The following is a 13514-nucleotide window of genomic DNA, read 5'->3' as shown; positions in this document are numbered from 1 at the left end:
TTTGTCGTTTTTATTATTGTCATTGTGTTTTTAATAAAATAAGAAGTGTAACGACGTGTGCGCTGTGGTTCCTCCAGACGCCACCAGAGGGAGACATTTACAGACACGTCATAATGTTAAAAGCAAAAGTAACACAAGAAACTACAACGAACTATTTTAATATCAGTTTCAGTTTTCTTCTCACATCAAAGTATCCATACATCCCAGACTTATACACATGTAATAGTGTGTTTAGACTTGTACACCATGTAATAGTGTGTTTAGACTTATACACATGTAATAGTGTGTTTAGACTTATACACCATGTAATAGTGTGTTTAGACTTATACACCATGTAATAGTATGTTTAGACTTATACACCATGTAATAGTATGTTTAGACTTATACACCATGTAATAGTGTGTTCAGACTTATACACCATGTAATAGTGTGTTTAGACTTATACACATGTAATAGTATGTTTAGACTTATACACCATGTAATAGTGTGTTTAGACTTATACACCATGTAATAGTATGTTTAGGCTTATACACCATGTAATAGTGTGTTTAGACTTATACACCATGTAATAGTGTGTTTAGACTTATACACATGTAATAGTGTGTTTAGACTTATACACATGTAATAGTGTGTTTAGACTTATACACCATGTAATAGTGTGTTTAGACTTATACACCATGTAATAGTGTGTTTAGACTTATACACATGTAATAGTGTGTTTAGACTTATACACATGTAATAGTGTGTTTAGACTTATACACATGTAATAGTATGTTTAGACTTATACACCATGTAATAGTGTGTTTAGACTTGTACACCATGTAATAGTGTGTTTAGACTTATACACATGTAATAGTGTGTTTAGACTTATACACCATGTAATAGTGTGTTTAGACTTATACACATGTAATAGTGTGTTTAGACTTATACACATGTAATAGTGTGTTTAGACTTATACACCATGTAATAGTATGTTTAGACTTATACACATGTAATAGTGTGTTTAGACTTATACACCATGTAATAGTGTGTTTAGACTTATACACCATGTAATAGTATGTTTAGACTTATACACCATGTAATAGTGTGTTTAGACTTATACACCATGTAATAGTGTGTTTAGACTTATACACATGTAATAGTGTGTTTAGACTTATACACCATGTAATAGTGTGTTTAGACTTATACACATGTAATAGTGTGTTTAGACTTATACACCATGTAATAGTGTGTTTAGACTTATACACCATGTAATAGTGTGTTTAGACTTATACACCATGTAATAGTGTGTTTAGACTTATACACATGTAATAGTGTGTTTAGACTTATACACCATGTAATAGTGTGTTTAGACTTATACACATGTAATAGTGTGTTTAGACTTATACACCATGTAATAGTGTGTTTAGACTTATACACATGTAATAGTGTGTTTAGACTTATACACATGTAATAGTGTGTTTAGACTTATACACCATGTAATAGTGTGTTTAGACTTATACACCATGTAATAGTGTGTTTAGACTTATACACATGTAATAGTGTGTTTAGACTTATACACCATGTAATAGTGTGTTTAGACTTATACACATGTAATAGTGTGTTTAGACTTATACACCATGTAATAGTATGTTTAGACTTATACACATGTAATAGTGTGATTAGACTTATACACCATGTAATAGTGTGTTTAGACTTATACACATGTAATAGTATGTTTAGACTTATACACATGTAATAGTGTGTTTAGACTTATACACATGTAATAGTATGTTTAGACTTATACACATGTAATAGTGTGTTTAGACTTATACACATGTAATAGTGTGTTTAGACTTATACACATGTAAGTGTGTTTAGACTTATACACCATGTAATAGTGTGTTTAGACTTATACACCATGTAATAGTGTGTTTAGACTTATACACATGTAATAGTGTGTTTAGACTTATACACCATGTAATAGTGTGTTTAGACTTATACACCATGTAATAGTATGTTTAGACTTAAACACATGTAATAGTATGTTTAGACTTATACACATGTAATAGTGTGTTTAGACTTATACACCATGTAATAGTGTGTTTAGACTTATACACATGTAATAGTGTGTTTAGACTTATACACCATGTAATAGTGTGTTTAGACTTATACACATGTAATAGTGTGTTTAGACTTATACACATGTAATAGTGTGTTTAGACTTATACACATGTAATAGTATGTTTAGACTTATACACCATGTAATAGTGTGTTTAGACTTATACACCATGTAATAGTGTGTTTAGACTTATACACCATGTAATAATGTGTTTAGACTTATACACATGTAATAGTATGTTTAGACTTATACACATGTAATAGTGTGTTTAGACTTATACACATGTAATAGTGTGTTTAGACTTATACACCATGTAATAGTGTGTTTAGACTTATACACCATGTAATAGTATGTTTAGACTTATACACATGTAATAGTGTGTTTAGACTTATACACCATGTAATAGTATGTTTAGACTTATACACATGTAATAGTGTGTTTAGACTTATACACCATGTAATAGTATGTTTAGACTTATACACATGTAATAGTATGTTTAGGCTTATACACCATGTAATAGTGTGTTTAGACTTATACACATGTAATAGTATGTTTAGGCTTATACACCATGTAATAGTGTGTTTAGACTTATACACCATGTAATAGTGTGTTTAGACTTATACACCATGTAATAGTGTGTTTAGACTTATACACCATGTAATAGTATGTTTAGACTTATACACATGTAATAGTATGTTTAGACTTATACACCATGTAATAGTGTGTTTAGACTTATACACCATGTAATAGTGTGTTTAGACTTATACACCATGTAATAGTATGTTTAGGCTTATACACATGTAATAGTGTGTTTAGACTTATACACCATGTAATAGTATGTTTAGACTTATACACATGTAATAGTATGTTTAGACTTATACACATGTAATAGTGTGTTTAGACTTATACACATGTAATAGTATGTTTAGGCTTATACACCATGTAATAGTGTGTTTAGACTTATACACATGTAATAGTGTGTTTAGACTTATACACCATGTAATAGTGTGTTTAGACTTATACACCATGTAATAGTATGTTTAGACTTATACACATGTAATAGTATGTTTAGACTTATACACCATGTAATAGTGTGTTTAGACTTATACACCATGTAATAGTGTGTTTAGACTTATACACCATGTAATAGTATGTTTAGGCTTATACACATGTAATAGTGTGTTTAGACTTATACACCATGTAATAGTATGTTTAGACTTATACACATGTAATAGTATGTTTAGACTTATACACATGTAATAGTGTGTTTAGACTTATACACATGTAATAGTGTGTTTATGGTGCTTGTACCTGTGGAAATATTGACGGTACGTTAAACCATCCTCGGAGGAAAACCCCTTATGAGTCATATTCACCATCCCTTAAAAAAGTTCTAAGGAGAACACTGCGCCCCACATCAAAGTATCTACAAAAATGTACAGTATATATTTTTACTGAAGAAAGACTTGAAACATAAATAATTTAACACAAACTTTATTTCTGGTTCATACATAAGTTTTACACGACAAACATGATTTGAAATGAGGCACACGTTAAACACGTTAAACACGTTAAACACGTTAAACACGTTAAACACGTTAAACACGTTCAAACTAAAGGCAAAGAAGTGTCAAAGTCTTTTTTATTCAGTTTTGAGGAGAAAATGTCAAATGTGTTACAGCTCAGCAGCTTCAGACTTCTAAAACCTTCTCTGGACAAAACGAGCGAAACACGAACGTAAACGGCGTTGGAAACGTCTCGACCGCTCAAACGTCTCGACCGCTCAAACGTCTCGACCGCTCAAACGTCTCGACCGCTCAAACGTCTCGACCGCTTAAACGTCTTGACCGCTCAAACGTCTCGACCGCTCAAACGTCTCGACCGCTTAAACGTCTCGACCGCTCAAACGTCTCGACCGCTCAAACGTCTCGACCGCTCAACGTCTCGACCGCTTAAACGTCTCGACTGCTCAAACGTCTCGACCGCTTAAACGTCTCGACCGCTCAAACGTCTCGACCGCTTAAACGTCTCCGCCGCTCAAACGTCTCCGCCGCTCAAACGTCTCCACCGCTCAAACGTCTCCACCGCTCAAACGTCTCCACCGCTCAAACGTCTCGACCGCTCAAACGTCTCGACCGCTCAAACGTCTCGACCGCTCAAACGTCTCCACTGCTCAAACGTCTCGACCGCTCAAATGTCTCGACTGCTCAAACAGCTCAACTGCTCAAACGTCTCGACCGCTCAAATGTCTCGACTGCTCAAACAGCTCAACTGCTCAAACGTCTCGACCGCTCAAACGTCTCCACCGCTCAAACGTCTCCACCGCTCAAACGTCTCGACCGCTCAAACGTCTCGACCGCTCAAACGTCTCCACCGCTCAAACGTCTCGACCGCTCAAACGTCTCGACCGCTCAAACGTCTCGACCGCTCAAACGTCTCGACTGCTCAAACAGCTCAACTGCTCAAACGTCTCGACCGCTCAAATGTCTCGACTGCTCAAACAGCTCAACTGCTCAAACGTCTCGACCGCTCAAATGTCTCGACTGCTCAAACAGCTCAACTGCTCAAACGTCTCGACCGCTTAAATGTCCAAGTTTTTTTGAGTTCAATAGAAATAATTGTGGAATATGAAATGAAATAACCGTCAGTTGCAGCTCAACTTTCAGTGTAAAACGATCGACGTGACGTGAACGACACGTTTAAGCTCCGAGGTGAAAGGTCAAGAGCAGCGACAAGAACGCTGAAGAGTCATTCTTTTTCAGCAACAATTCTGTAAAACGCAAGTTGTGTTTTTGCAATAATAATAATAATAATTCTGTGAGTCAAAAACAGCATCAAGTAAAGACGTGACGCGCTTTACATTTCATCCAGAGAAAGTGTGAAATAACAACGTGTTTAGGGACCAAAGGAAAGCGCACGAGCGAGAGCCAACGGTGAACGAAAACGCGATGAAAAACGATGAAAAACGACGAAATGACGAATCCGCGCTGCAGAAAACTGAAGCGGGTTTAGTCACTTCTCTGGGCCTGAACTTAAGCTTTCATATGTACAATAAAGGTTTGTAAATGAGTTTGTGAAGTAGTAAAGAGCTCTCTGATTGGTTGGGAGCGGCATGTAAACCAATCAGAGAGCTCCTTCCTAGTCCACCTTTATTATTTCCTTAACATTAGCAGATAGCCGCAGGAAAAGCTAATCGCACAAGGTAAAACTCATCGCGCAAGATTTTCCCAGAAGGATTTGTAAATGAATGTTTTTTTTTTTATTTGTCGGTAAAACTCTTGTTAGTTCATGTATTTATTAAATATTCTTTGTACGAGTATTTTAGTAAAAGCTTTATCCCCTTTAACGCTCAACTGTGAGAGTAACTGGACGTAGCATCTGATTTTAAGTTAATGTATTTGTAAAGAACAAAAAAGGGCGGAGCAAAAAACACGAATCCTTTCAAATATAAACATAAAGCTTTTGTCACGTGTATATTTATATATTTAACCGTCAAATACATGACTCAAGTAGAAGGAAAAGTGTCTGAAAACTACGAGAAGGACAGTTTGATTCAAAAGTGGCCACATGTTTGTGCAACATGGTGTGTTTCTGTCCTCGACCGACGACAGGTGTGAGATTAGAGTGAGGCCCGGGGGATTGTGGGTAATGTAGTTTATTGCTGTGGCCGGGTTAAATCTGGCGCCGCGAGTATAAATACACGACGAGCGAGGTGGTTCACGGGGACCGAGGTGGTTCACGGGGACCGAGGTGGTTCACGGGGACCGAGGTGGTTCACGGGGACCGAGGACCGAGGTGGTTCACGGGGACCGAGGTGGTTCACGGGGACCGAGGACCGAGGTGGTTCACGGGGACCGAGGTGGTTCACGGGGACCGAGGTGGTTCACGGGGACCGAGGACCGAGGTGGTTCACGGGGACCGAGGTGGTTCACGGGGACCGAGGACCGAGGTGGTTCACGGGGACCGAGGTGGTTCACGGGGACCAAGGTGGTTTACGGGGACCGAGGTGGTTCACGGGGACCGAGGTGGTTCACGGGGGCCGAGGTGGTTCACGGGGACCGAGGTGGTTTCGGGGACCGAGGTGGTTTCGGGGACCGAGGTGGTTCACGGGGACCGAGGACCGAGGTGGTTTACGGGGACCGAGGTGGTTCACGGGGGCCAAGGTGGTTCACGGGGGCCGAGGTGGTTCACGGGGACCGAGGTGGTTCACGAGGACCGAGGTGGTTCACGGGGACCGAGGTGGTTCACGAGGACCGAGGTGGTTCACGGGGACCGAGGTGGTTCACGAGGACCGAGGTGGTTCACGGGGACCGAGGTGGTTCACGGGGGCCGAGGTGGTTCACGGGGACCGAGGTGGTTTTGGGGACCGAGGTGGTTCACGGGGACCGAGGTGGTTCACGGGGACCGAGGTGGTTCACGGGGGCCGAGGTGGTTCACGGGGGCCGAGGTGGTTTCGGGGACCGAGGACCGAGGTGGTTCACGGGGACCGAGGTGGTTCACGGGGACCAAGGTGGTTTACGGGGACCGAGGTGGTTCACGGGGACCGAGGTGGTTTACGGGGACCGAGGTGGTTCACGGGGGCCGAGGTGGTTCACGGGGACCGAGGTGGTTCACGGGGGCCGAGGTGGTTCACGGGGGCCGAGGTGGTTCACGGGGGCCGAGGTGGTTCACGGGGGCCGAGGTGGTTTACGGGGACCGATGTGGTTCACGGGGGCCGAGGTGGTTCACGGGGACCGAGGTGGTTCACGGGGGCCGAGGTGGTTCACGGGGACCGAGGTGGTTCACGGGGGCCGAGGTGGTTTACGGGGACCGAGGTGGTTCACGGGGGCCGAGGTGGTTTACGGGGACCGATGTGGTTCACGGGGGCCGAGGTGGTTCACGGGGGCCGAGGTGGTTCACGGGGACCGAGGTGGTTCACGGGGGCCGAGGTGGTTTACGGGGACCGAGGTGGTTCACGGGGACCGAGGTGGTTCACGGGGGCCGAGGTGTTTGCACAGAACACAAAGCTGTAAACCTGCATGTGAGAAGAGTGGTCAGCTCCTCGCTCACAGCTCCTCCCTCACAGCTCCTCCCTCACAGCTCCTCCCTCACAGCTCCTCCCTCACAGCTCCTCGCTCACAGCTCCTCCCTCACAGCTCCTCCCTCACAGCTCCTCCCTCACAGCTCCTCCCTCACAGCTCCTCGCTCACAGCTCCTCGCTCCTCGCTCTTCGCCCTCCCTCACAGCTCCTCCCTCACAGCTCCTCGCTCACAGCTCCTCGCTCCTCGCTCTTCGCCCTCCCTCACAGATCCTCGCTCACAGCTCCTCGCTCCTCGCTCTTCGCCCTCCCTCACAGCTCCTCGCTCACAGCTCCTCCCTCACAGATCCTCGCTCACAGCTCCTCGCTCACATCTCCTCGCTCACAGCTCCTCGCTCACAGCTCCTCGCTCCTCGCTCTTCGCCCTCCCTCACAGCTCCTCCCTCACAGCTCCTCGCTCACAGCTCCTCGCTCCTCGCTCTTCGCCCTCGCTCACAGCTCCTCGCTCCTCGCTCACAGCTCCTCCCTCACAGCTCCTCCCTCACAGCTCCTCCCTCACAGCTCCTCCCTCACAGCTCCTCCCTCACAGCTCCTCGCTCACAGCTCCTCGCTCCTCGCTCTTCGCCCTCGCTCACAGCTCCTCGCTCTCGTACAGCGGTGCCGTGTGTTGACCTGGACTCTCGGCGCTCACAGGGACGTGGCTCAGGGACGAGAGCAGCTTCAGCGTCTTAGAGGCGGGAGGCGCCGTCTTCATGGGAGGAGTCGTGCGGCCTGGAGACGCACCAGAGGAAAGACGTGTGTTTAAGTGTGTGTCTCTGTGTGTTTAAGTGTGTGTCTCTGTGTGTTTAAGTGTGTGTCTCTGTGTGTTTAAGTGTGTGTCTCTGTGTGTTTAAGTGTGTGTCTCTGTGTGTTTAAGTGTGTGTGTCTCTGTGTGTTTAAGTGTGTGTCTCTGTGTGTTTAAGTGTGTGTCTCTGTGTGTTTAAGTGTATGTGTCTCTGTGTGTTTAAGTGTGTGTCTCTGTGTGTTTAAGTGTGTGTCTCTGTGTGTTTAAGTGTGTGTCTCTGTGTGTTTAAGTGTGTGTCTCTGTGTGTTTAAGTGTGTGTCTCTGTGTGTTTAAGTGTGTGTCTCTGTGTGTTTAAGTGTGTGTCTCTGTGTGTTTAAGTGTGTGTCTCTGTGTGTTTAAGTGTGTGTCTCTGTGTGTTTAAGTGTGTGTCTCTGTGTGTTTAAGTGTGTGTCTCTGTGTGTTTAAGTGTGTGTCTCTGTGTGTTTAAGTGTATGTGTCTCTGTGTGTTTAAGTGTGTGTCTCTGTGTGTTTAAGTGTGTGTCTCTGTGTGTTTAAGTGTGTGTCTCTGTGTGTTTAAGTGTGTGTCTCTGTGTGTTTAAGTGTGTGTCTCTGTGTGTTTAAGTGTGTGTCTCTGTGTGTTTAAGTGTGTGTCTCTGTGTGTTTAAGTGTGTGTCTCTGTGTGTTTAAGTGTGTGTCTCTGTGTGTTTAAGTGTATGTGTCTCTGTGTGTTTAAGTGTGTGTCTCTGTGTGTTTAAGTGTATGTGTCTCTGTGTGTTTAAGTGTGTGTCTCTGTGTGTTTAAGTGTGTGTCTCTGTGTGTTTAAGTGTGTGTCTCTGTGTGTTTAAGTGTGTGTCTCTGTGTGTTTAAGTGTGTGTCTCTGTGTGTTTAAGTGTGTGTCTCTGTGTGTTTAAGTGTGTGTCTCTGTGTGTTTAAGTGTGTGTCTCTGTGTGTTTAAGTGTGTGTCTCTGTGTGTTTAAGTGTGTGTCTCTGTGTGTTTAAGTGTGTGTCTCTGTGTGTTTAAGTGTGTGTCTCTGTGTGTTTAAGTGTGTGTCTCTGTGTGTTTAAGTGTGTGTCTCTGTGTGTTTAAGTGTGTGTGTCTCTGTGTGTTTAAGTGTGTGTCTCTGTGTGTTTAAGTGTGTGTCTCTGTGTGTTTAAGTGTGTGTCTCTGTGTGTTTAAGTGTGTGTCTCTGTGTGTTTAAGTGTGTGTCTCTGTGTGTTTAAGTGTGTGTCTCTGTGTGTTTAAGTGTGTGCCTCTGTGTGTTTAAGTGTGTGTCTCTGTGTGTTTAAGTGTGTGTCTCTGTGTGTTTAAGTGTGTGTCTCTGTGTGTTTAAGTGTGTGTCTCTGTGTGTTTAAGTGTGTGTCTCTGTGTGTTTAAGTGTGTGTCTCTGTGTGTTTAAGTGTGTGTGTCTCTGTGTGTTTAAGTGTGTGTCTCTGTGTGTTTAAGTGTGTGTGTCTCTGTGTGTTTAAGTGTGTGTCTCTGTGTGTTTAAGTGTGTGTGTCTCTGTGTGTTTAAGTGTGTGTCTCTGTGTGTTTAAGTGTGTGTCTCTGTGTGTTTAAGTGTGTGTCTCTGTGTGTTTAAGTGTGTGTCTCTGTGTGTTTAAGTGTGTGTCTCTGTGTGTTTAAGTGTGTGTCTCTGTGTGTTTAAGTGTATGTGTCTCTGTGTGTTTAAGTGTGTGTCTCTGTGTGTTTAAGTGTGTGTCTCTGTGTGTTTAAGTGTGTGTCTCTGTGTGTTTAAGTGTGTGTGTCTCTGTGTGTTTAAGTGTGTGTCTCTGTGTGTTTAAGTGTGTGTCTCTGTGTGTTTAAGTGTGTGTCTCTGTGTGTTTAAGTGTGTGTCTCTGTGTGTTTAAGTGTGTGTCTCTGTGTGTTTAAGTGTGTGTCTCTGTGTGTTTAAGTGTGTGTCTCTGTGTGTTTAAGTGTGTGTCTCTGTGTGTTTAAGTGTATGTGTCTCTGTGTGTTTAAGTGTGTGTCTCTGTGTGTTTAAGTGTATGTGTCTCTGTGTGTTTAAGTGTGTGTCTCTGTGTGTTTAAGTGTGTGTCTCTGTGTGTTTAAGTGTGTGTCTCTGTGTGTTTAAGTGTGTGTCTCTGTGTGTTTAAGTGTGTGTCTCTGTGTGTTTAAGTGTGTGTCTCTGTGTGTTTAAGTGTGTGTCTCTGTGTGTTTAAGTGTGTGTGTCTCTGTGTGTTTAAGTGTGTGTCTCTGTGTGTTTAAGTGTGTGTCTCTGTGTGTTTAAGTGTGTGTCTCTGTGTGTTTAAGTGTGTGTCTCTGTGTGTTTAAGTGTGTGTCTCTGTGTGTTTAAGTGTGTGCCTCTGTGTGTTTAAGTGTGTGTCTCTGTGTGTTTAAGTGTGTGTCTCTGTGTGTTTAAGTGTGTGTCTCTGTGTGTTTAAGTGTGTGTCTCTGTGTGTTTAAGTGTGTGTCTCTGTGTGTTTAAGTGTGTGTCTCTGTGTGTTTAAGTGTGTGTCTCTGTGTGTTTAAGTGTGTGTGTCTCTGTGTGTTTAAGTGTGTGTCTCTGTGTGTTTAAGTGTGTGTGTCTCTGTGTGTTTAAGTGTGTGTCTCTGTGTGTTTAAGTGTGTGTGTCTCTGTGTGTTTAAGTGTGTGTCTCTGTGTGTTTAAGTGTGTGTCTCTGTGTGTTTAAGTGTGTGTCTCTGTGTGTTTAAGTGTGTGTCTCTGTGTGTTTAAGTGTGTGTCTCTGTGTGTTTAAGTGTGTGTCTCTGTGTGTTTAAGTGTATGTGTCTCTGTGTGTTTAAGTGTGTGTCTCTGTGTGTTTAAGTGTGTGTCTCTGTGTGTTTAAGTGTGTGTCTCTGTGTGTTTAAGTGTGTGTGTCTCTGTGTGTTTAAGTGTGTGTCTCTGTGTGTTTAAGTGTGTGTCTCTGTGTGTTTAAGTGTGTGTCTCTGTGTGTTTAAGTGTGTGTCTCTGTGTGTTTAAGTGTGTGTCTCTGTGTGTTTAAGTGTGTGTCTCTGTGTGTTTAAGTGTGTGTCTCTGTGTGTTTAAGTGTGTGTCTCTGTGTGTTTAAGTGTGTGTCTCTGTGTGTTTAAGTGTGTGTCTCTGTGTGTTTAAGTGTGTGTCTCTGTGTGTTTAAGTGTGTGTCTCTGTGTGTTTAAGTGTGTGTCTCTGTGTGTTTAAGTGTGTGTCTCTGTGTGTTTAAGTGTGTGTCTCTGTGTGTTTAAGTGTGTGTCTCTGTGTGTTTAAGTGTGTGTCTCTGTGTGTTTAAGTGTGTGCCTCTGTGTGTTTAAGTGTGTGTCTCTGTGTGTTTAAGTGTGTGTCTCTGTGTGTTTAAGTGTGTGTCTCTGTGTGTTTAAGTGTGTGTCTCTGTGTGTTTAAGTGTGTGTCTCTGTGTGTTTAAGTGTGTGTCTCTGTGTGTTTAAGTGTGTGTCTCTGTGTGTTTAAGTGTGTGTCTCTGTGTGTTTAAGTGTGTGTCTCTGTGTGTTTAAGTGTGTGTCTCTGTGTGTTTAAGTGTGTGTCTCTGTGTGTTTAAGTGTGTGTCTCTGTGTGTTTAAGTGTGTGTCTCTGTGTGTTTAAGTGTGTGTCTCTGTGTGTTTAAGTGTGTGTCTCTGTGTGTTTAAGTGTGTGTCTCTGTGTGTTTAAGTGTGTGTCTCTGTGTGTTTAAGTGTGTGTCTCTGTGTGTTTAAGTGTGTGTCTCTGTGTGTTTAAGTGTGTGTCTCTGTGTGTTTAAGTGTGTGTCTCTGTGTGTTTAAGTGTGTGTCTCTGTGTGTTTAAGTGTGTGTCTCTGTGTGTTTAAGTGTGTGTCTCTGTGTGTTTAAGTGTATGTGTCTCTGTGTGTTTAAGTGTGTGTCTCTGTGTGTTTAAGTGTGTGTCTCTGTGTGTTTAAGTGTGTGTCTCTGTGTGTTTAAGTGTGTGTCTCTGTGTGTTTAAGTGTGTGTCTCTGTGTGTTTAAGTGTGTGTCTCTGTGTGTTTAAGTGTGTGTCTCTGTGTGTTTAAGTGTGTGTCTCTGTGTGTTTAAGTGTGTGTCTCTGTGTGTTTAAGTGTGTGTCTCTGTGTGTTTAAGTGTGTGTCTCTGTGTGTTTAAGTGTGTGTCTCTGTGTGTTTAAGTGTGTGTCTCTGTGTGTTTAAGTGTGTGTCTCTGTGTGTTTAAGTGTGTGTCTCTGTGTGTTTAAGTGTGTGTCTCTGTGTGTTTAAGTGTGTGTCTCTGTGTGTTTAAGTGTGTGTCTCTGTGTGTTTAAGTGTGTGTCTCTGTGTGTTTAAGTGTGTGTCTCTGTGTGTTTAAGTGTGTGTCTCTGTGTGTTTAAGTGTGTGTCTCTGTGTGTTTAAGTGTGTGTCTCTGTGTGTTTAAGTGTGTGTCTCTGTGTGTTTAAGTGTGTGTCTCTGTGTGTTTAAGTGTGTGTCTCTGTGTGTTTAAGTGTGTGTCTCTGTGTGTTTAAGTGTACTCATGGGGTCTTGATAAAGTCAGTGTGAGTTTAAAGAGCAGGTCCGGCCTGAACATTCCTGTCGTGTCTCTGTAAATATCTGTCACTATCACTCACAGACTCAGGCTCAGGACCAGGACCAGGACCAGGACCAGGACCAGGGTCGAGGTCAGGGTCAGGCTCAGGCTCAGGGTCAGGATGTGGGGGATTTAAAAATGGACTGAAAGAATAACACTGACACGGGCAAAGCCTCAGTCTTAGTTCTGTTAGATCTGATGCTGCTTTTGACACTGTCCATCATGGGATCCTCTTACAGAGACTAGTAAGGGTTATGGTCACTGCATCCAACAGATCAGTGTGTGGACCGGCCTCCTGCTGGTGCCAGAGTCAGGACTAAACATGGACCGGCCTCCTACTGGTGCCAGAGTCAGGACTAAACATGGACCGGCCTCCTGCTGGTGCCAGAGTCAGGACTAAACATGGACCGGCCTCCTGCTGGTGCCAGAGTCAGGACTAAACATGGAGCGGCCTCCTGCTGGTGCCAGAGTCAGGACTAAACATGGACCGGCCTCCTGCTGGTGCCAGAGTCAGGACTAAACATGGAGCGGCCTCCTGCTGGTGCCAGAGTCAGGACTAAACATGGAGCGGCCTCCTGCTGGTGCCAGAGTCAGGACTAAACATGGAGCGGCCTCCTGCTGGTGCCAGAGTCAGGACTAAACATGGAGCGACCTCCTGCTGGTGCCAGAGTCAGGACTAAACATGGAGCGGCCTCCTGCTGGTGCCAGAGTCAGGACTAAACATGGAGCGGCCTCCTGCTGGTGCCAGAGTCAGGACTAAACACTCACTGGACACGTCGAGTCGAGCGTTGCAGGTGGACATTCCGGCCTCGTTGATGGCGGACAGCGTGTACCAGCCGGCATCAGACTTCACCACGCGCTCCAGCAACAAGCACTGCCGCCCCGAGCCGTCCTGGTACAAGCTAAAGAGACACATGGACAAAAGGACACATGTAAAAAAGGACACATTTAAAACTGGTGCAGGCTAAAGAGACACATGGACAAAAGGACACATTTACAACAGGTGCAAGCTAAAGAGACACATGGACAAAAGGACACATGTACAACTGGTGCAGGCTAAAGAGACACATGGACACATTTAAAACTGGTGCAGGTTAAAGAGACACATGGACAAAAGGACACATTTTAAACTGGTGCAGGTTAAAGAGACACATGGACAAAAGGACACATTTACAAC

General features: G+C 43.8%; 1 protein-coding gene across 1 annotated transcript in view; it reads right to left on the bottom strand.

Moving 5' to 3' along the window:
* Positions 1-5296: 5296 nt before the first annotated feature.
* Positions 5297-13514, bottom strand: part of myot (myotilin) — a 44474-nt gene continuing 36256 nt past the window's right edge. Inside the window, exons 17-18 of the mRNA XM_072440053.1 lie at positions 13106-13239; positions 5297-7889 (exon numbers count right to left, since the gene is read on the bottom strand). Coding sequence (XP_072296154.1) covers positions 7750-7889; positions 13106-13239 — 274 coding nt within the window. The 3' untranslated portion in view covers positions 5297-7749. The remainder of the gene's footprint in view (positions 7890-13105; positions 13240-13514) is intronic.

The sequence above is a fragment of the Eucyclogobius newberryi genome, unplaced genomic scaffold (assembly GCF_026437365.1).
Source record: "Eucyclogobius newberryi isolate DKJ021-1_F unplaced genomic scaffold, fEucNew1.0.hap1 SCAF_11, whole genome shotgun sequence".
NCBI classification, from domain to species: domain Eukaryota; kingdom Metazoa; phylum Chordata; class Actinopteri; order Gobiiformes; family Gobiidae; genus Eucyclogobius; species Eucyclogobius newberryi.
This window is presented reverse-complemented; position numbering and strand designations above follow the sequence as displayed.